The sequence below is a fragment of the Equus caballus genome, chromosome X, assembly GCF_041296265.1.
Source record: "Equus caballus isolate H_3958 breed thoroughbred chromosome X, TB-T2T, whole genome shotgun sequence".
NCBI classification, from domain to species: domain Eukaryota; kingdom Metazoa; phylum Chordata; class Mammalia; order Perissodactyla; family Equidae; genus Equus; species Equus caballus.
Genome location: NC_091715.1, coordinates 128,557,932 through 128,578,562, shown reverse-complemented (window position 1 = coordinate 128,578,562; position 20,631 = coordinate 128,557,932). Strand labels below are relative to the sequence as shown.

Below are 20,631 nucleotides of genomic sequence, written 5' to 3'. Positions count from 1 at the left end.
TAATCACAATCTTTGTTTTGTTTTCACCTTATTGCTCACGCAAAGTTCCCTAGAGTTAGGAAGATCTGGGCTACCTGCAGATTACTGGCCATTTTTACTTTTAAAGCATTTCCTTATGGTCTGTGATTTGCTTAGAAAGTACGGAAATCATATCTCGTGATAACTCAGGAACATTTTAGGACCTACATACACTATTAGACAGATAGGAAGGCAGAAGCCATCTGGCCTCATGTGCCACTCCCTAAAGTCCCCTCCCCCAATTTCCTTCTAATTCTAATTCCTTTTTGGTAAGTTTTAATTTTGATCAAAGGAATACACGCATAGATAGTTTTTAAAAGATCAAATAGTACACAAGGGCTTGTAGTGAAAGCAGTGAATTCCTGCCCCTCCTCTGCTCTCTCGTTTCCCCATCCCAGAGGCCAAAACTACGCATGTCTTTTGAGCGGTTGCCTCCATTTTTCTCAATCATATGCTTTTATGAGTACTTCTTGACTTGTGACAGGAGGCATTTTCTGCTGCCTTCCTGCTGTCCCCTTGGCTCTCCACCCCCCTTGATACGATGTGCCTTTTCTCACTTGGGGGGACCGCCATCCATCCAGGCAGCAGCTCCATCAAACTGGCAGTAGCCCCTGACTCCTTGACTGCCCGTCCTTCACATGGCTGCCACTGCACCTTCACTGCACGCCCTGTTGGCCCGTGTTTCCATTTAACCTTCACGGCACCTGGAGGAGCTCCAGCACTCCTTCACCCCCACCTCGACTCTAACAGCCTCCTTATGACTATATTGCCTCCCTTTTTCAGATGACTCCGTTTGGATCCACTCTGCACACTGACACCCAAAGGATACATTTCTAAAGCAAATGGAATCTGTTACTCAAGGCCTTAAATTCTTAATGAAGCCTTCCACATCCCACCCAGGGTTGTGTGCTCTGCACTGCCTTTCCCCTCATCTTACATCCTGAACTCCCTTCTCCAATCAGACCACGATGTGCATTCTACCCTGAGGAGGCCATGTTGTTTCCGACCCCTGCTCCCGTGCACCTGCTCCTCCCTGGACCTTGAAACAGCCTCCTCTCTCTCCTGTGTAGCACGTCAACTCTGGGGCAGGACACGGTTCAGCCTGGTGCTTCGTCTCCTGACAGACTGGCCCGAGGGACGCAACCAAATCTCCCAGAGCCGTTTGCCAATTTCTCTATCAGAACACCACTGACATTGAGTCTTCTGGCAAAACCGGTCAGCAGACAAGGGAGTTTGTGAATTCCTCCAGCGGGAGTATTTCTGGAGATCTGCCACTGACAACCACTATTTCACTATCTACATGTGCACTTACAGAATACCCCTACATACCATGCTACATAAAGAGCGATCTGATCTTATTCTATAGGAGAAATTTGTGGGAACTTTGGAGAGGAGAGATGATATATATATACACATATGTGTGCATATATATCTAAACACTTAGGACGATTAGATTTATCAATTAGCATGCAGAAATGGCCATACATGAAAGTGATAAAGATGTGGAACTAACAATGGGAGAATTAGAAAGTGCCTGGAAGATGGGAACCTGGAACCTGGAAGGTGCTTTCCGTGGTCATTAGAAAATGCAGAGTCATACGAGCTGCTTTAGTGGGGGAATGGCGCAGGTAAGAGTGCAGGTTTGCTTTGAAACATGAAGGATGATGATAACAAAATGACAACTATAGTTAGGTGAGAGCTTGGTATGTACCAGGCACCAAGAAAGGGCTTTGCATTAACTCAACGCATCTTAGAACAGCCCAGTGAGACGGTTCTTATTGGCTCACTGCTTTAACTCATGAAGAAATAGAGGCACAATAATCATGTCACGTTACCCATCTGATGAGAGGAAGAGCTGGTGTATGAATCCAGGGAGCAAAGGTCCAGCCCGCATACAGATCCAGTAGCCAAAATGAGTAGTCGGTGAGTAGCGAATGCCGAATCTTCCCAGACAGGCAGGAGCCCAGGGCATTGGCCTGGGATGAAGTGTGAGTGGGGCTGGAAAGATTGGTGGCATAAAAATCAAGAGGGCATGGGTGATCCGAGAAGCAGGACCTGTGTGGTATTGGCCATCCTGTGGCAAGCACTGAGAGAGCCCAGCATGTGTCCATCCACAGAACCAGTCACAGAGATAAGCCTTAGTGCCAGGTGTTGAGAGAGCTGGCAGATCCTGGAGACAGGAGTCACATCAGGAGCTGGAGTTTCCCCTCTCTTCCCTCCACATGGCTTCAGTGATGGCTGAGAAAGCCTGCCACAACTCTCCTGCCCTCTGGAGCTTCCTCAGAGTGTGACCCACGATCCCAGCTCTGGAAGAGATCAGCTATCAGCTTTCTGTGCGCTGGCAAACGACCAGCCTGACTCTAGCGGATAAGACCCCCATCGCGGCCAGTGGCTGTGTTCTGAGCACTGCCCAGATATCTGGCCGTCTGTTTCTGGTGTGTCCTTTCCTCATCCACAGTTTGGAACTCATGTTAACTTTTTGGATTTTGCCCTTTCTTCAGAGATCTACTTGAGGACTGGGAAGCCCTCTCTAACAGCAGCAGCGGATGCGAAATTCAAGGTATATTAGTCAGAGATGTGCAGAGGAACAGCAAGAATAGGAGTATGATAAGTTATGGGAAAGGAGACTTGTTATGAGGATTTTGGTCGCGCACCTGTGGAGGCTGAGAAGTCCCAGAGTCTCTCGTGTGCCAGCGGGAAAGCCAGGAAAGCTGGCGGCATAGTTTAGTCCCGGTCTGAAGGCCAGAGAAGCAGGGGAGCCGATGGGATCAATCCCGGGCCAAGGGCAGGAGAAGATGAGATGAGATGTTCCACCTCAAGCAGTGAGGCGGGCAAAAAGGAGGCATGTCTGCCTTCGTCCACCTTTTGTTGTATTCAGGCCTCAATGGACTGGATAATGCCCACGTACCTGGGGAGGGCGATCTTCCTTACTGCGGCCACCTCCTCAAATGCCAACCTCCTCCTGCAACACCCTCCCAGACACAAGCAGAAGCCATGTTTAATCTGAGCATCCCGTGGCCAGTCAAGGTCACATAGAAAAGCCACCACTGTGGTGGGTAGGGCAACACCGTGGACTACTGCATGACACTGTTCCACACCTTCGCCGCCTCCCCACCCCCACCACGGCAAAAATGACTTTTTCTTTGGGCAGGATAGGGTTCGCGTTATTGTGTCCTTCCCAGAGGCACTGTCCACTCTGAGCGTGCAGTCCATCGAGCCTCATCCCGTGGCTATGTGGTCCACCAACCAAGGGAGAGTGCAGGTGAGTTGATCATTCAAGGTAGTCAGTGCTAGCGGGGCCGCACCCCTCTTTTTGTCCAACTCTCAAATTGAGAGCAGCTGCAAAAATTCCTCAGCAGATGGCCTCCTGAAAAGAAAGGGGTTTCCAACCTCACCTTCATAATCAGGAAGCTTAGTGACCTGGCAGCAGAGAAATGAAGTGCCCTTAACTTTCATCCTACAGCGACACAAGAAAGAACTGTGCTTGGGGTTGGGAGTGGGAACGTGAAACCAGAGGGGGACTCACAGAGGTAGTGCCTTATGCTTGGGCCTTGGCGAGTGGGCAAGAGTTCCAGAGGTTAAAGGTAGGAAAGGATATGACAATCCTGAAAGGGGTGGTTGGGAGTTGTTTGAATTCACTGATGGGACCAATCCTGGGAGGCTGCTATGAGTCACTCTGTTGCTGGTTTTTGCCTGCTCTTCCCAAACGTGTGCAACAGTAACCGTCTTGCCAAGATTGCGAGTGCCAACTTGGGGTCCTTCACACTGTGCCCAGCAAGTACTCCGTGATCCCAGAGATGGCAGGATTTCCCTGAATCGCCGCTCGGAGGTTTCTTCATGTCCATGTCGAAGAGCAAAGGGAAACTCACATCGACCTCTGGGGATGGGAGGAGTGAAGCATGGAAGGCTTCCTGGAAGAGGATGGCACGGAGCTAGGCTTGAAGAGCCTGAGTGATCAAGATTTCCAAAGTCTGAGAAGACAGGAAACTAAGGAAAAGATACGTGAAAAGCCTCGAAGCAGAGCTAGGCGTTGAGGGATGGACATAGAAGAAGAAAGAAAGAACAAGAAGAGCAAAGATTTCAGTCAATAAGCAGAGCCTTGGGACATGAGCGGGGTTTGCGCTCTTGGAGCTGGAGCGAGTGGCCAGTCTCGCTGTCAATCGTCGCAGACCCGCCAATGACGACGTGGGAAGGCGGGGCCAAAGGAACGCTGTCCAGGGAAGCGAAACGCTTGACCGGGCTCTTTAAAACGTGGATTGTGCAGCGCGGCTTCCGTGGACCGTTCCCCTCCGGGATGGGGGAACATGGCGGCTCCGTCTCCTGCTGTCCCCAAAGTGTAAGTTCCCTTGACTTCCTACTTGGCTGTCTGTAGGGTGATTGGAGGGAAGCGGGGGGACGGTGTGTGCTCAGCTCCTCTGACAGGCAGTGTGCCCGGGGCGGGCTTTTGGGTGGAGGGCAGAGAAGGCCCCTTAGCGGCGTCCGGGCCCCCGGTGGAGCTTGCGGCACAACCTGATGGAAGGCTCACCTCGTCTGCTCGTGGCGGTGTGGGCCTTGACCCCCCTGTTGGTGGTCTTCAGGACTGGAGGTGTCTGCAGCTTGGAGAGGAGGAAGGGGCTGGGGCGGAGGGCCGAGTGGCCGTGGGTCCAGGACGGGCCGTGGCCGTTGGCGGCCAGGGAGCGGGTGTGGCCTTTGGTTGTCCAGTGTCGCGGGCTGGAGGCTGGCCCCGGGTGTTTGTGGAAATCTGGGTCCTGTCCGTTTCCGTGAGCCCTTTCGTCAGGGTCGGGATTTCGGTGATTTTCGACTCGGACAGAGGGAGGTGACGCGCTCAGGGAGCGTGTGTGCGAGGGTGACAGCTGGTGGCCCATGGCCGCCTGCGAGCGCAGACTTGGGTTTCCCTGCCCAGCGTGAGTGCGCGTTTCCTTTCATTGGTTGCTCCCATTTCGGGATGCTCTTCTTCCCGTGCGGCTGAAAAAGAACGACACCCTGATAACGTCGGGGGAAAGAGTGAACAGCCGGCCTGCTCAGCTCAGGCTTGGCTTGTTCCCTGACCCCGCGAGTCCCCTTCAGTCAGCACTGCACGCTGTTTTACGTATTTCTGCAAAGCCCTTCTGCACCTAATGTCATCGCGCTGAGTGGAGAGTGGCCCAGACGCTGTCAGTGTGTTTGCATGCAAACTGTAGTGTTCCCTACACTTTTCCAGTGTGAAACCCAGCGGTGTGATGGGCGAGCCCTTGTTGCTTCGAGTCCCTGAGGGGCATCACGGCCCCGGGGCTTCTATTGCTGGTTTCATTCTGTAATCTCGTCCGTCCGTAGCGCGGGGTGTTTTTGTCTTCCTCGTGATTTTGTGGCCATTTGTATGTGTTTAATGTGGATTTCAGCTGGGTTTCCTAAGCATTCTTCAAACGATAGTCTCTTCCGTGTGCCCTTTGGGAAGTGATTTGTGCGGCTGAGCACCAGAAGTGTTCCAGTCTGTGTGAAGGCCCCTTAGCCACCCTTGTCAGCCAGGACTGGACCCTGCTGGGCACTGAATTTTGCATGTCCTTCCTCATGCGTTTAATGAGGAGGTCCTGGCCCTCCCCATAAACGTCCTTTAAATGGTTTCGGGGAAATTTTAATTTACAGAGCTGGAATGTACCCTCTGATAGAGTGTCATAAGTTTATAATGTAATTGCGTGTTTGACCTGATTTATATTGTTCTATTCTGGTGTTTCTCCGTCTTCCTAACTTTTCTTAAAAACTCCACGTTCTGAGGTCCTCTCCACGTACAGGGCCGAACTTTCAGTTGGCTGAGTCCTTGTTGTTTTACGACAGCGAATGCTCTTAACCGTATGTTGACGTGCGTCCCTGGCCCGGGGTGGGATTGTGTTTTACGGAACAATGGCATTTGGGGTCATTTTATTCTGTTAAAGATACGTCCTGATCCTTTTCGTAAGCTTTGTGTTAAAGTTTTTCATGTCACCTTCGATTGACAAATGAGGACAAGATGGTCCTAATTGTGTCTGTGCGTTTTGCTTTACGACACTTAGCGGCTTCAAGCGGTCTGCTAGCCTAATCTTGCATTTTATTTACTGTTAAGGGTTTTTCATACCATTAAAGTTTTGAAATTTTAGCTTTTACGTTTCTTATTTCATAGCTCTAATAAAAATTAAGAAAGGTTTGTTTTCAATGTTAAAAATTCACACGTTGTCGATCTGGCTGAGCGGCGCTGTTTTACGACACTGAATTCCCGGAAGTGCGCCTCACTGGTCAACACTGGAAGTCATTTGGGTTCTTCGGGGATTTCATTTCCAGCAATCATTGTGTGTTGCGTGTCGCGTTATTCGATTGGGTTCTGTCCTGAGTCCTTTCATGCATTTCCTGTTAAAATCGTGGGGCATTTTCCACTTACAGAGATGGAAATTCACCTCCAGAATGAGTGCTGTTAAGAGGGAATGGCCCTTGCAGGTCATCGGGCATGCTTATGTCTATTACTGGAGGGCAATAATTGTGCATTTATTCCGTTGTCATTTCTTTAAACGTTGGCCTGGTTCCTCCTTCCCTGGTGTTGTCCCAGAGAAGAAACGTTTTGTGTAGTTTCTATGTACAGAAAAGCAGGATAGGCCAATTCATGTCCTGACCGGTCTGCCCCAGGACCACTGCTATCCCATCTGTTTGAGGTCCTGGGCCAGACTGCAAGTACCATTGCCCCACCCCCACGTCAAAGGGTGCTGTCCTTGCCTCTTTGCACACAAGTGCTGACTGTGCCTTAGTGGCTCAAAGTGTTACAATGTCGGGTTAAGAAATCGACAGTGCCCGTGTGTTTATCCTCATGCCTCCGTCCTGCGACATCCACTGTGTATTCAAGGGGAGAATTAAATTAAAGGAACATTGTTGTTTTCCTCAAAATCCTGAGGACACTATCGCCTGACAGTAACCTCAGAATTGTCAAGGAAAACAACTACTTCCTCTACATAATGGTGATGGTTGAGTTGGCTTATGAGCCTTCTTGCAGGTTGATTCTTGATACTGACTTGAATTATGTATGTTAGCTCATGTAGAGATGATTTAATGACTTGAATATTGGTGGGGCATTGGTGTTCTCTAAATCCACCTTGATCACATTTAGAAATGGGACAGATGTATTGCTGGTATTTGCTTTACTGGTTGTATTGCTGGTCTTCCTTTATCTGCACAGTTGGTACTGGCAGGAATACCAATTTCCGGAATTGGGACACTCACTCACCTCGCCGGTGAGTCCTGCCTTTTCAGGCAGAGCCCCAGACCTGGATCAATACCTACGTGTGGAATGAAGGTGCTTTTAATCCGTGCCCATTGCCCATAGTACAGTAGGACGTATTGCAAATTAAGAGCAAATTCCCCAATCTGTGTATTTCCAGATGTCCGGTTGTTTCCGTTGTTTTGTCCTCAAAGACCTATGTTCGATATCGGATGGTAGTAACGTTATGTACTATATGAAATTCTTCATGAAATTGTTCTGGATTCAGTTAGCTCATGCCTAGTTTTAGCAGTCTTTGAACTTAATCTTTTACCAATTACTGAGACTAATATAACGACCCAGTTGTCTAATGTGCATCTCATGGTCTATTAAGTAGAAGACAGAACCCATGTGAATGAATTGTTACCTGTAATCTTACGTGGCATGTAAGTGTCAGTAATTGGGAACACAGTGAGAGCAGGCACACATTCCAAAGGTTTGTTACCATCCTTTTATGTGTGAGTCAGTTCCCTTATTACTGAACAGAAAAAATGGAGTTGGGTGACCCCGGCCCCCCCCACCCCCCCCCCCCCCCCCCCGCCTTCTAGCCAGTCACTGGTCACACCTGTCAACATAATGTTGAGTGAATCCCATCCGTGTTTGATTAAAGCGGGATGAACCCTGGTTCACTTGAAGGGGCAATGAGGCCTCTAAAGCAGTGGTCTTATCTTGTGGTTTGACTCATGGAGCGCCTGTCTCACAGTGTCTTTCACTCTTTTGGCCTAGCTCACACAAGGTGCGTGAGTGGGTCCTCTGGCCTCACCGACCATTTTCAGAAATTTCTCAGGATAAGGGAAAGAACCAGTTCGCCTGAGCCGCTTGACTTATATGAGTTGGCAAGTAAACTGTTTTTCCTGCAGTTGTGCTGGGCTGTCCACCCAAAGTCAAGTCTCCTTGCAGATTTCTACCATCACCATCCCCTTCAGGACCTGTGGTGGCAAAGTCCAGTCCAGGTCATCCTGTGGGCCTGTACGGAGAAGAGAGTGGAACTGGAACCAACAGTCAAGAGCAGGCAGACAAGTAAGTGCCATCTCGTGTGATGGGAGGCCACAGGTGTTGGGGGGAGGGTAGCACTGATCTCCTGTTAGCTGTAGCGCTATTTCAGATGGTGTGGAAATCCCTTCCCTGAGTGTCTAAGAGGGGAATTTCCGGGAACGTCGGGGGCACTCCCTGGGCACTGCTTATGAACCCCATGTCAGAGATGCTAGGTCTACCGCCAATTTCTGGGCTAGTCAGTGGCGTCTTTTTCCAGTCCCTATTGGTGTTCCTCTGTTTCCTGGGGGTGCCACTGTTACAGACACCTTGACTTTATTAGACTGTCAGATTTCAAAAAGAACCGATGTTGACATTTTCACGTCAAGGTTTTGATCTGTCTTATCCTTTGGAAAACCTTTGCCAGACCAGGCAGAAGCAGGATGGACTAGATGGGACGGTCAAACACAACCTTCAGGAATCCAAAGATTGTGGGAGATTGCTCATGTGCTTTTTATCTCGGGTGTGAGATCGTGGATTTGGATGTGATTTAAGACCGGGTCTAAGTGGGAAACGGGGGAGAAGGTGAGACCCGTCCACCAAGTGGGTGCCAGACAATGGCAATCTGCCAGTCTACCCCGGTTGTGGGTGGGTGAGCATTTACGTAGCAGTGGTCCTGCAGGCATAGTCTAGCAATTGAAGTAATGAATAGGTCCGTACTTGCTCACGCGCTTACCCCTCCGTACGTTGTTGGCCACTTTGTTGCCTAGCAGATGTTGCTGCGACCAGACGTTGTGTTTCGTGGACAATAGATTTCTGGTATCTGAGTGAGAAAGACCCTTGGCCCTTTCTAGCTCTCATCTTTGAGCTTGAGTTTCCACAGATGGAGATGGGGAGCACACCTTGCTATCAGGTATGTTGTGAGAATCAAGTGTGATGATCCTTGTAAGTGCTCGGCATGCAGCGGGTCCTGAAGGAAGTAGCTGAGCACTTCCAGAATCCGTAGATTAGAGCAGACCCTTGTGGCTTGGTTGAGGTCCTCTCCCTCCCTGTGAGCCCCCGCTTCCACTTCAGTTCTTGAGACCCTAGGCGTCATTTCAACGAAATGTTTTGTTTCCTTTCACAGGACCAGCAAATTTCCTCAGCGATTCCTTCAATCTCTCTAGAAACCAACTTCTCTACTTCTCCTGTGATGCCAGGGGAAAGCCGGGCAATTCGGACTTTGCCTTCTCTGAGCTGCAGTCTTTCCGGCCAACATGGACACCTTTCGTCAAAGCTGATGTGGCTCAGCACCAAGTTCAGGCTGGAGGCTTCTTGTTCACTGGCAGTGCCACCAAGATCTCCTCTGTTCCCTGTCTGTATAAAGTCACTTGTTTTCTGGGGGGTGGTTAATTTGTTGAAACTTAAGTGAAGAGTTTGGGTAATTGGGAGGGAGTTCTTGATACAAATCTGCACTAGGTAAGGTGCGTTCCAAGACGCTTCTGCCCTTTAGTCTCAAGGATGGCTCTGGTTCCCGGTTCCTCTATTGCTTTATTGGCACAGGTTTCATCCAGAAGGTCGCATCACAGAAGCTGAAGTTCACTCACCAAGGGTGAAAACAATCCACATTTCTTTGTGAGTAGAGACTAAAGTATGTTGCCTTTATGCAGCCCACTGACACTTCAAAGTCATTCTTGATCCTTCTGATTGGTTGGATCACATAAGATTTGCAGAAGATAGGGGTCATTATGTTGTCTGCCCAGTGAAAACCTGAGACCTGAGATACTTAGAAATACCTGTGCTCAAGCCCATGTTCCTTCACCAAGTGACATGACAGTGACCATCACTGGCCTGGTTGCTAGTCAAAAACTCAACTTGTGAAACTTAACCGTAACTGCGATGCCTTCTTCCCCTTCCACATACACTAGGGCCCGCTGCCCAGGACATTCATTTGAGGTCCCTTCATGGCGGGAGGGGTGCGAAAGACCTAGATGAATGGTTTCAGGGTCAATCTGCTGAGTATTGGCACTTGAAAACAAGTGACGGCTTTGAGGATTCCAAAAGAGTGACTCTAATTGATGACATTCTCAAAATCAAGACTCTCAGGGAAAGAGAAGCTGATCGGGTTCTCTCCCAGGAGTTCGTTCTGAGGCGAGCCATGTCACTCACCCAGTGAGACATGTACTCATGAATGTCTGCTCACTCCTGGGAGTGTTAATGTGCTGTAGCTTTTGGTGTGAAGTATTCCATGTCAAAGTCGCGTTTGCCATATGTATTTTTTCATTCCTCTTGTTGCTGTGGGGGTTGGAAAGAGAAGGGATTATATTGGACCCCTTAAGGGTAGGCTCCTGAAATGGAGTGTATTCCTTGTTATACTGGTTCCCTGTTCTGTGCAAAATGTCTATGGCGGAATAGTATTCCATTGTATGTATGTACCACATTTTCTTTACCCACTGATCTGTTGATGGACACTGAGCCTGTTCCGTGTGTCGGCTGTTGTGAAGAGTGCGCCATTGAACACCGGGGTGCAGACACGGCTTTGAGACAGTGATTTCGTTTCCATTGGCTGTACACCCAGGGCTGGGATTGCCGGATCATGGGGTGGCTCTCCTTTTACTTCTTGAGGAACTTGCATACTGTTTTCCATTGTGGCTGAAGCAGTTTACATGGGGGAACACTTCTTGAACTAAAGAGATTTCGTGACTGGTTCTCCAGCCACTTCTGATTGTCTGTTCTCTTGAGGAGAAGAATGATGGAGGTTGGAGGCTCTGGTGGGGAAGGGGGTTCTGTGATCAGGAAAGATGGAAGGACTAACTCCTTGCTTCCGGTGCTTGAAGCCTAGAGCTGGGAAGGGGGCTGGACAGAGTGTCCTCTGTAGAGCTGCTCTCAGAGCAGGAGGACAGAGCAGAGAGGAGGGTATGCGCCCTCAGTGTCAAAGGCGTGTTGGCCTTTGTATGTTCCAGAGTGCCTCCTGCCCGCTGGCCCATCCATGGCACTACCAGGGATCAGCATGGCTGGAGGATAAAAGATAACAATGCAGATGGTTGAGTGTGACATGAGAACATACGGCCCTCTGGCCAAGATGAAATTTTGACGATGGGGACTGTTGCTGACTTGTGCAATAGGAGTATTTTGGACTTTGCTGCTGAGGAATGCTTTGCTGTTTCTGCCTGATTCTGTGCACTGACTTAGCCTGTGAATAATGGCTCGAGGAACATTGGCTCTTTGCCCTCCTACGTTGTTGTGTAGTACATTAACATGAGGGAGTCTTCTGAGAGAGAACTGCTGTTGTCTCCGGGGAATAATCGCTCTTGGTTGAGGTGCCCAGTCACTCTTTCGTATTGTTGATGAGCTGTGTCCCCATGGAGAGAATGATGAAAGCGAGCTGCTGTTGCTGCTGTTATATTTCCACAAACCACGCTGACACTTCTTCCTTCCACCATCACATGACTCAGTTGCCTTTTTCAAGTCGCCCAAAAAGCGCATGATGGCAATGGCCGAATGTGGGGTGTGGGAAATTCTGGGTCCCTGGGGAGAAATTGGCCATGGCCCGCCGTCAGGCTTGCGTGCTCTGACATGAAGGTGCTGAACAGAATGTCGTCCACCATGCAGGGCGATGGCATCTTAGGAGTCATTAGGGATGCTGAATTTCTGGATGGGAGTTGGGCTGGAGCTTTAGCCAAGCGTTACCATGTGAGCTGTCGGCACTCTTCCGCTGAGTACACTCTGCACATTGGTAGGAAGAGGAGAGTCACTGGGCCCTGTCCATGAACAGTAGATGAGGCCGTGGACATTTAGATCCTCATGGGTGTGTGCCGATAAGGCTGGATGTCCAGGAACGTGCCTGGCGAGCTCTCCAGGCTGGAGGATTTTGCCCTCCTATTCTTCATTGCTGAATAGGACAGCATGTAGTCAGTGGCTCTGGCTGTCCCTTCCCCTGTTTCTGTGAGAAGGTGTTGCTGCTTGGTGGTCAGCCCCTCTGCCCCTTTGGTCTTCTCACAGGGGTGGTGATGTTGCCTCGAGGGGACGTTGTGTGCACTCTCAGGGAAGTGGGTGCTGTCCACAACGGTGAGGGGCGTCGGCACAGGGTTGGGTGCTGCAGCTATGGAGGGGCAAGAGGGTGAGGACAGTCGCAATTAGAGGAGAGGAGACCCCCTCTGTGTTTCCTATTTCAGGCTTTTGATTTCTCCGCATTGGTGAAGTCTGGGGCTGGCACAGAAGTACCTAGCGGAGATATGACGACACTCTGAGGGTAGGAGGAAAACTTGAGAGTGTGGAGGACAAGGGACTTTGGTGCGACAGTCGTGAAGGGCATGGTGGGCGCAGGCCTGTGTCTCGTGTCCCCTATGTGCCTTCTCCCACACCACCTTAGGGTCAGCATAGCGGTGGGACAGGAGGTCACAGTGGACACTGATGGACATGCTGTGAGAAAATATGGCTCCCTTGTCAAGTTAAGACGTTTATTCTGCCAACAGGGTTTTACTTTCCATTTTCCCAGGGAACTGAGTGTTTGTCTGCAGGTGGAGTCAGAGGCTTGATCTCTGTGTGTTGTGACACACAGCAGGTGACATGACACTTGGTAGGAGGAGAGGACTCAGATGGTTGTCTCTGGTGAATAATCGCTCTTGGTAGAGGTGCCCAGTCACTCTTTCGTGCTGTTGATGAGTTGTGTCCCCATGGAGAGAATGATGAAAGCGAGCTGCTGTTGCTGCTGTGATATTTCCACAGACCACGCAGACACTTCTTCCTTCCACCATCACATGACTCAATTGCCTTTTTCAAGTCCCTCAAAAAGCGCATGCCGGCAATGGCCGAATGTGGGGTGTGGGAAATTCTGGGTCCCTGGGGAGAAATTGGCCGTGGCCCGCGGTCAGGCTTGCGTGCTCTGACATGAAGGTGCTGAACAGAATGTCGTCCACCATGCAGGGCGATGGCATCTTAGGAGTCATTAGGGATGCTGAATTTCTGGATGGGAGTTGGGCTGGAGCTTTAGCCAAGCGTTTGCATGTGAGCTGTCGGCACTCTTCCGCTGAGTACACTCTGCACATTGGTAGGAAGAGGAGAGTCACTGGGCCCTGTCCATGAACAGTAGATGAGGCCGTGGACATTTAGATCCTCATGGATGTGCGCAGATGAGCCTGGATATCCAGGAATGTGCCTGGTGAGCTCTCCAGGCTGGAGGATTTTGCCCACCTATTCTTCATTGCTGAATAGGACAGCATGTAGTCAGTGGCTCTGGCTGTCCCTTCCCCTGTTTCTGTGAGAAGGTTTTGCTGCTTGGTGGTCTGCCCCTCTGCCCTTCTGGTCCTCTCACAGGGGTGGTGATGTTGCCTTGAGGGGACCTTGTGTGCACTCTCAGGGAAGTGGGTGCTGTCCACAACGGTGAGGGGCGTCGGCACAGTGTTGGATGCTGCAGCTATGGAGGGGCAAGCGGATGTGGACAGTTGCAGTTTGAGAAGAGGACGCCTCCTCTGGTTTTCCTATATTTCGCTGTTGATTTCTCTCCATTGCTGAAGTCTGAGGCGGGCACATAAGTGCCGAGTGGAGATATAAGCACACTGTGAGAGTAGAATGAAAAATTGAGAGTGTGAAGGAAAAGGGACTTTGGTGTGACAGCTGTGATGGGCATCGTGGGTTCAGGGCTGTGTCTCGTGTCCCCTACATACATTCTCCCGCACTACCTTTGGGTCATCTTATCCGTGGGCCAGAAGGTCACAGTGGACACTGATGGACGTGATATGAGATAATATGGCTCCCTTGTCAAGTTAAGATGTTTATTGTGGTGACAACTGTCATTTTCCGTTTTCCCAGCGAACTGAGTTTGTCTGCAGGTGAAGTCAGAGGGTTGATCTCTGTGTGTTGTGACACACAAGAGGTGACATGACACTTGGTAGGAGGAGAGGACTCTGATCCTGTTTTATGGCTAGTTCGTGTGCTGTCCTCTCAAAAGGGTGGAAAGAATGTGCAAATGTGGGCACTCCCATACCATTTGAATGATCTCCTCTAGACCCCGCGGGATTCGAGTTTGCCCTCTCAGTCCATCGTGCTGACTCCAGGAGCACAGTGTGTGGATTCCCGAGGGTGGCCGGTCGGGCCAGCTCCACGTTGATATTTGCCTTGGCCTTCTGAGCTTCCCTTGCCTCTCCTTCTTCATGCGCAGACCTAGCGTGCTGCTGCTTCTCCACTTCAGAGAACAGCCGTGGGCGCTGTGCAGTGAATCCTGGGGGGAGTCACTGCCTTTCTCAGTGTCCCCCAGCAGTCAGACACAGCGGCCTTCCAGAGTGCCGAAAGGCCCGTGGTCGAGCCAGCTCTCGGATCAACTGGGGGACTGTTGTCGTGGGGGCGTTGCTGAGCTGCCGTGTGTGAAATATGGTTAAAGCCGGGGACCACGCAGCTGGGCCACTTCTCCAGAGCCCAGGAGAGATGGGCTGGGTACTGAAAGATTTGCTACGTGTGTCCATTCTATGTTGTCTTCTTATTACACAAAATAATAATAATGGTAATTATTATTATTATTATTATTATTATTAGAGGGTGGAAGGAAACTTTGGAGGGGATGGGTCTGTTTATGGCACAGGTTTTGGTAATGGTTCACAGATGTCTACCTATTTCCACAGTCTTTAAATCATATACATTAAATATGTACAGCTCTTTTGGGTCATTCTTTCCTTCATCCCTCAAGAAAGTGGTTTCAGAAAATAATATTAAAGGCCCACCCGTGACTACAGATGAGCGCTCCCTCCAAAATGTCTTTAGCTTTAGGACTGAAGGGAAGACTGCTTCTCCATGGTTAAAGGGGTAACAGCGTTGACTGCGTGTGGATTCTTTTGGGCCTTGGATTTTCCACTTATATGGAGCCTTAGCATTGGCCGTGTGTAAGGATAACTTTTAGTCCACAGGGTGTTGACTTTCCTAGACTCACAGCGGTTCTCCAGAACCCATGAACTTCACCTGAAGGACTTCGACTCAGAGATGGGGCCTGTGACATCAGCTACTTGTCATGTGACCAGAAATTGATGTCGGGGTACTGTGACTTTGGCATTAGGTTGGACTTTGGGTTGTTTTCCTTGTTTACAACGTGTGCTTTTGTGCTTACTCAAGAAATCTTTTGAAATACTGTACATGTGGAGACGTGTCCAGATGTGTCTGTCCTGTCCGTGTATTCTACAGGGTGACCGCCGAGGTCTCAGGCTGAGTAGCCTTTCCAGTAGGAGCCTTTTCTCGGAGACCTTCCCTCACCCTCTGTTTACTGTGTGACTGAGTTCCCTGGCCATACCAACTCGGTGTGATACTTTTCTGCTATCCTCATTGCTGTGTCTTTACAATGTGTTTGCTGCTTTTGTTTCTTGCATTTTAAAGAACCCTTGTGTTCTCCCAATAAAATTCAGTTGTTTCAGAAGATTCCACTTGTCGATTGTTTTCTTCGCAGTCAACACCCTCAGGTCAAGGGAGCTGCGGCTGTGCCATGTGCATCATCACTTGCACCGGGGCAGAGCTCTGTGCCATAGATCCTGAGGCATCAAGGACAGGGGCCTGGTGGCAGGGGAAGGGGCTCTCCAGGCCCTGATGGAAGTTCTCCCCTTTGTTAAGCTGGCCCCTGTGTTTAGAGACGTACTCCCCTACAGGTGGTGGGTAATCTAATGCCTCCCCTTATGGGGTGATCCTTTGAGCCACTTCTTGAAGGCCATCAGCACAGATGTGGGGACTGTGGAGTAAGGGTGGGAGGTCTTCTGATACGTCCAGGGGTAAGGCGGGGTAGGGTAGCCAGCATGCTTCTAGGAAGATCGGTTCAGAAGTGGTTCGTTGGTTGGGTGGGTTTCTCTTTCAGGGATTATATAAAGATCTTCTCCTTCAGATGTCAGCAACTTTGTTGTTGCCATCCAGTGTACAGGGACCCTAGCTACAATGTCTGATATTATACCCGAGGGAGTAAATTTGTATGCAGAGTTGAAATCACTTCTCTTTTGCCCCAGTTGCAGCTAGACCTTTATTTATATTCCTTTTCTTATCCTCTCTTGTGTTACAGGAGGAGTATGACATTAGGCTGTGACCATTCTCCCTTTTGGCCCTAGTTCTGCTCCGTGGGTATCACTCTACCAGAGACATTGGCTTTAACTCTTTGCCAAAGACCACAAAATCACATTGCCACTCTGATCATGACATTCCATGTTATTACCAGAAGTTCAATTCCTAGGCAGCTGGCCTAGTGCAGTAGAGGGCGTGGCCATCGGTGTTACCTGGCCACTGCACTGTCTCTGCCCGCAAAGCCAGTGGTCACTACTGCACAGGCGCAATAGGTAGCCAACTCAGTGGACTAGCAAGACGCGGGGGTGGGTCTAATGCCGGTTGGTGGAGACCGGTCCTAAATCATGGGAGGCGTGGCCAGAGTCAGAGGGGCGGGGCTGATGATTTTCACGAGGGGCCACGGATGAGGTCTGGGCAACAGGAGAAGACCCCAGGCCACTTGGCTCCATACGCATGGTGAAGCGGGCTCCATACACAGCAGGTGAAGAGGGGAGGATACAAATGCTCTGGAGCTGAGGAGTCCGCGTGGTGCCCCCCCTCCCTCTCCACCACCCACCTGTACTGCTGACTTCCTCAGTGAACGCTGGCCTCTGGATGCCCCTTGTGGGAGGTTTTGTGAACACATCTTCCCGCTTATTCTTGCATCTGTCAGCCCAAGATTTTTGGCCCACAGGCCGCAGAAATTGCCTGCAAGATTATTGGGAAAGCGCCAAATATTAGCCCATATAATTCACAGCAGCATATTCAACGAAGAATGCATCATGGCCAGGGAGTGTAAGGAGTGTTCAATGTTAAGAAATGTGTTCACTCACTATATTAAGAGACAGAAAGAGGATAATCATATGGTCATTTCCATACATGTGAAAACATTAAAATAATTGGGGTTATATCATTTTACCAGAAGCATTTGATTTTAGTCTATAACACAAGAAAATCGAGTTACCACTCTGATTATTACGTTACTCCCTCTAACATCAAGATCACATATATGCACATAATGCAACGTTTAGTTAGGCAATGACATTCTAGTTTCTTTCATAAATCATGTATTTTTATGAGATAATACTGCGGGTCAACCCTGTGGATTTCCACAACAGTTCAGCCCAAAGACGATTCGGCACCTGTTGTTCCACTTTAAAATATGCAGTTGAATAATGACTTTAGAGTTGGACTTTTAAGTAGAACTGTTACTAATTTATATATTTTTATATATTGGAACATTCAAGGGAAACAACTCCACTGATTTTATAGGCTAATTTTTTTAAATCAATAGAATTATTTATTATTTGTGAAGGCTTTATTTGTTAAGCCTTTGATTGTTTTTTTCCTTCCCAAATCTACTCTTTCCCTGTCTTCCCCATCTGGGCAAATGGCAGTTCTTTCCTTCCTATTGTCCAAGCAAAACACCGTGGTGACCTCCTCAGTGCCTGTGTTTCCTCCCACCCCACATTAACTCCGTCAGCAAATCCTCAGCTCTACGTTCAACCACAACCAGAATGTGCCCAGGTCATTGCACCTCCACTGTCACTGCCCTTGTCTGAGCCTCCATTACCACTTTCCTGGATTATTCTAATGGCCCCGTAAGTAGTGTCTCTTCTTCCTCCTTGCTCTATGCAGTCACATCTTGTACATATCTTTGGTTGAACATCTGTACACATTTCTGCTGGGTAAAGAACTTGGAGTTACCATTGCTGGGTCACAAGGGATGCTTATGTTTTGCTTTGGTACATACTGCCCAACATTATCCACATTTGGTTGGGCCAATTTGCACTTCCAGAAGCAGTGCAACTTCATAGTAAAGGGAAGAAAAGGAATTGTGTGAGGAAGAAAACAGGGCTACAACCCCACCCCGTTAATGCACCAAGTGTAGTCATTGTTTGATACTCCTATTCAGTGGGGACATGCCTTCTTCATGGCATTGGAATGACAGAGTAGCATCCAGAAGATGTATGTGTGTAGCTATTTATAGTAGACCATGAGGCTACAGTGGGATATGACACTGATGATGAGCCCACAAGACAGAGGAGAAGAGAACTTATGGGCCGAGATGAGCAGAGCTGCCTCTCTTGGGATGTGAGGGCATGGCCTAGGTTGACCACCATGGATACTTTTTCCTTCACCTCACCTCTGTCTACTCATACATGCCCTTTATACAACAGAGTTCTTGTCAGAGTGAACATAGAAGACAGCTTTGACAGGAAGCAAGAATTCAGGAAATGTCAATAAGCTGCCTGGATAATGTGTGTTGGAGCGAGTGCAGATGCACCCCTATACCTGCTGGCCTGAGGATGGCTTGTGGATGGCTTATATGAAGATGGGGTTCACCAACACCTCTCTGCCCTCTTGGAAAACTTGCAATCACTGCCCAGCTGACAGCAATGTGGGGCCCTGGGGAGCACAGGCCCATGTGCCACTGGTTCTTTTTGACAGATCTAGATAGCAAGTTAGTATCTTCCAGGGTTACTTTGGAGGGGGGCCATGGACATGCCTGTCCTGACCTGATAAGAAGCTCTGGTATCAGTGTGGCTCAAGAGTGTATTTATTTCAAAGCTTTCCAAGAAATTTAGCTCCCATATGTCTTGATATGGAGGCCTCAGCCTTTCAAGAGAACAAGACTGGAAGCTTCAAAAGCCTCCTTGACTAGGCTCAGAATTACCACAACATCCCCTCCACTACATTCTGTAGGTCAAAGGAAGTCACAGGTTAGCCCAGCTCCAAGCAGTTGGAAGAACAGATTCCACCTATTGATGGAAGGAGTAGAGAAGTCCCAGTGCAAAGGGCTGCACATCCAGGGAGAGGAGAAATTGCTGTGGCCTTCTCTGCAATCAATCTACCCCAGGATGTATCTGGAAATATGACCCAATACCAAGGACCAAGTCTCATAAGCAGAATATGGACTCATAATAGGAGATGAAGTAATATGGAGAGTCAAAGTTTGTATGTGGGATATGAGCTTACCCAAGGGGTATGAATCCCTTCTAATCCACTGGATTGGACATTGAATCCAAAACTGGGTGTAAAGGAACCATCTGTGGGTTTGCAAGGGGGTGGAGTTTCAGCTCAGCCTTCCTTCTTCACCCAGGAGGAATTGGGTGAAATGCAGAAGAGAAACCTGATCTAAATGGGAGTCAGGAAAGCCTGTAGGGGGAGCTCTCATGTCCTATCATAGACCATCAATTACTCCAAACAGGAAGAGACCTAATCTTGGATCTCCAAGAGGAAGTACAACTACTTTACTACTGAAGGAAGATTTCTTTCCCAACCATGCAACAGCCCAGCCAATAAGAAATGTTGCAGCTCAGCCAGTGAGATACCATTACCACCACGAACTGTTACTTTCCCCTAATGGACTTTCCTTTAGCACCGCCCCCTCTACATTCCCTGTTCCTCTATAAAAACAAGCTCCCCTCCTTTGTTTTCCAGATTGGCCTGTGTTGTGCCATAGCATGCACATCCCGGATTGCAATTCTATTGATTGTTACTGAATAACCTTGTTTTCTGGGTAAAATAACTGGCAAATTTGCCTTTTAACTTGACAACAGTAAATAAAAGGAATCCCCGGTGTACCACCAGGGGAGTGGAAGAGAAGATCAACATGTAGCCCACAACTTGATGGTTGGGTAAAGTTCAGATGCAGGACTGGGGTTTTAGACAACTGTCTGGGATCAATGAAACTTTGCTTTGTGATGATAAATAAGGCATGCCTTGAGACCATTTGGGTTAGAAGTGAGAATGTGATATGGACTAGCCTTCTGAGGAAGCTCAGAATATTGGTTCCTGTTTTGGTTCCAGTGGTAATAAAAAGGACAAAACCCAAAAAGGGTTGGTCATCAGAGCAACATGTCATTCTTTGGCAGTATCTTTCATTGGAGGAGCTAGGAGCACTTTGAAAATACACCCCTATGAGGTCATCTATGCTATTTCCCATGGAAAACTCCTTAATCTCATAAACCATGATTCATCAAAAGAATGCAATTCACTAGGACTCTTAGGATGTAGACTCAGAGGGGCCTTGGATATCTCCTAGTGCTAGAACCTGAGTTGTGACCCCTCCAAATTCGTATGCTGAAGCCCTAAGTCAAATGTGATTGTATTTAGATATGGGGCTTTTTGGTGGTAATTGAGGTTAAATGAGGCCATGAGGGTGGAGTCCTAATCTGACAGAATGATGTGTTTGCAGGGGGAGTAAGAGACAGTCATAGATCTCTCTCTCTCTTGCTGCCTGCTCACAAACAGGAAAGGCCATGTGAGGACCTAGCCAGAAGGCAGTCATCTGAAAGCTAGGAGGAGAGCTCTCACCAGCGACCAAATTGGCTGGCACCTTGATCTTGCACTTCCCAGCCTCCAGAACTGTGAGAAACAAATTTCTGTTGTTTAAGCTT

General features: G+C 48.9%; 1 protein-coding gene across 1 annotated transcript; it reads left to right on the top strand.

Annotated features, from left to right (window-relative positions):
- Positions 1–4,058: 4,058 nt before the first annotated feature.
- On the top strand, positions 4,059–14,727 carry LOC111767429 (uncharacterized). Its single transcript, XM_070257194.1, has 4 exons — positions 4,059–4,354; positions 8,134–8,293; positions 9,019–9,158; positions 9,372–14,727. Exons 1-4 carry the CDS (start codon positions 4,196–4,198, stop codon positions 9,654–9,656), a joined length of 744 nt encoding a protein of 247 aa, XP_070113295.1. The 5' UTR covers positions 4,059–4,195; the 3' UTR covers positions 9,657–14,727.
- The last annotated feature ends 5,904 nt before the right edge of the window (positions 14,728–20,631 follow it).

What these genes read in the sequence shown, in the direction of transcription:
- LOC111767429 (XM_070257194.1), top strand. Translation starts at nt 4,196, where the DNA reads ATGACGACGTGGGAAGGCGGGGCCAAAGGAACGCTGTCCAGGGAAGCG. An exon ending in AGTCAAGAGCAGGCAGACAA is followed by an intron (nt 8,294 to 9,018) that starts GTAAGTGCCATC and finishes GTTGCCTAGCAG; the next exon opens with ATGTTGCTGCGACCAGACGT. An exon ending in GGAGCACACCTTGCTATCAG is followed by an intron (nt 9,159 to 9,371) that starts GTATGTTGTGAG and finishes TTCCTTTCACAG; the next exon opens with GACCAGCAAATTTCCTCAGC.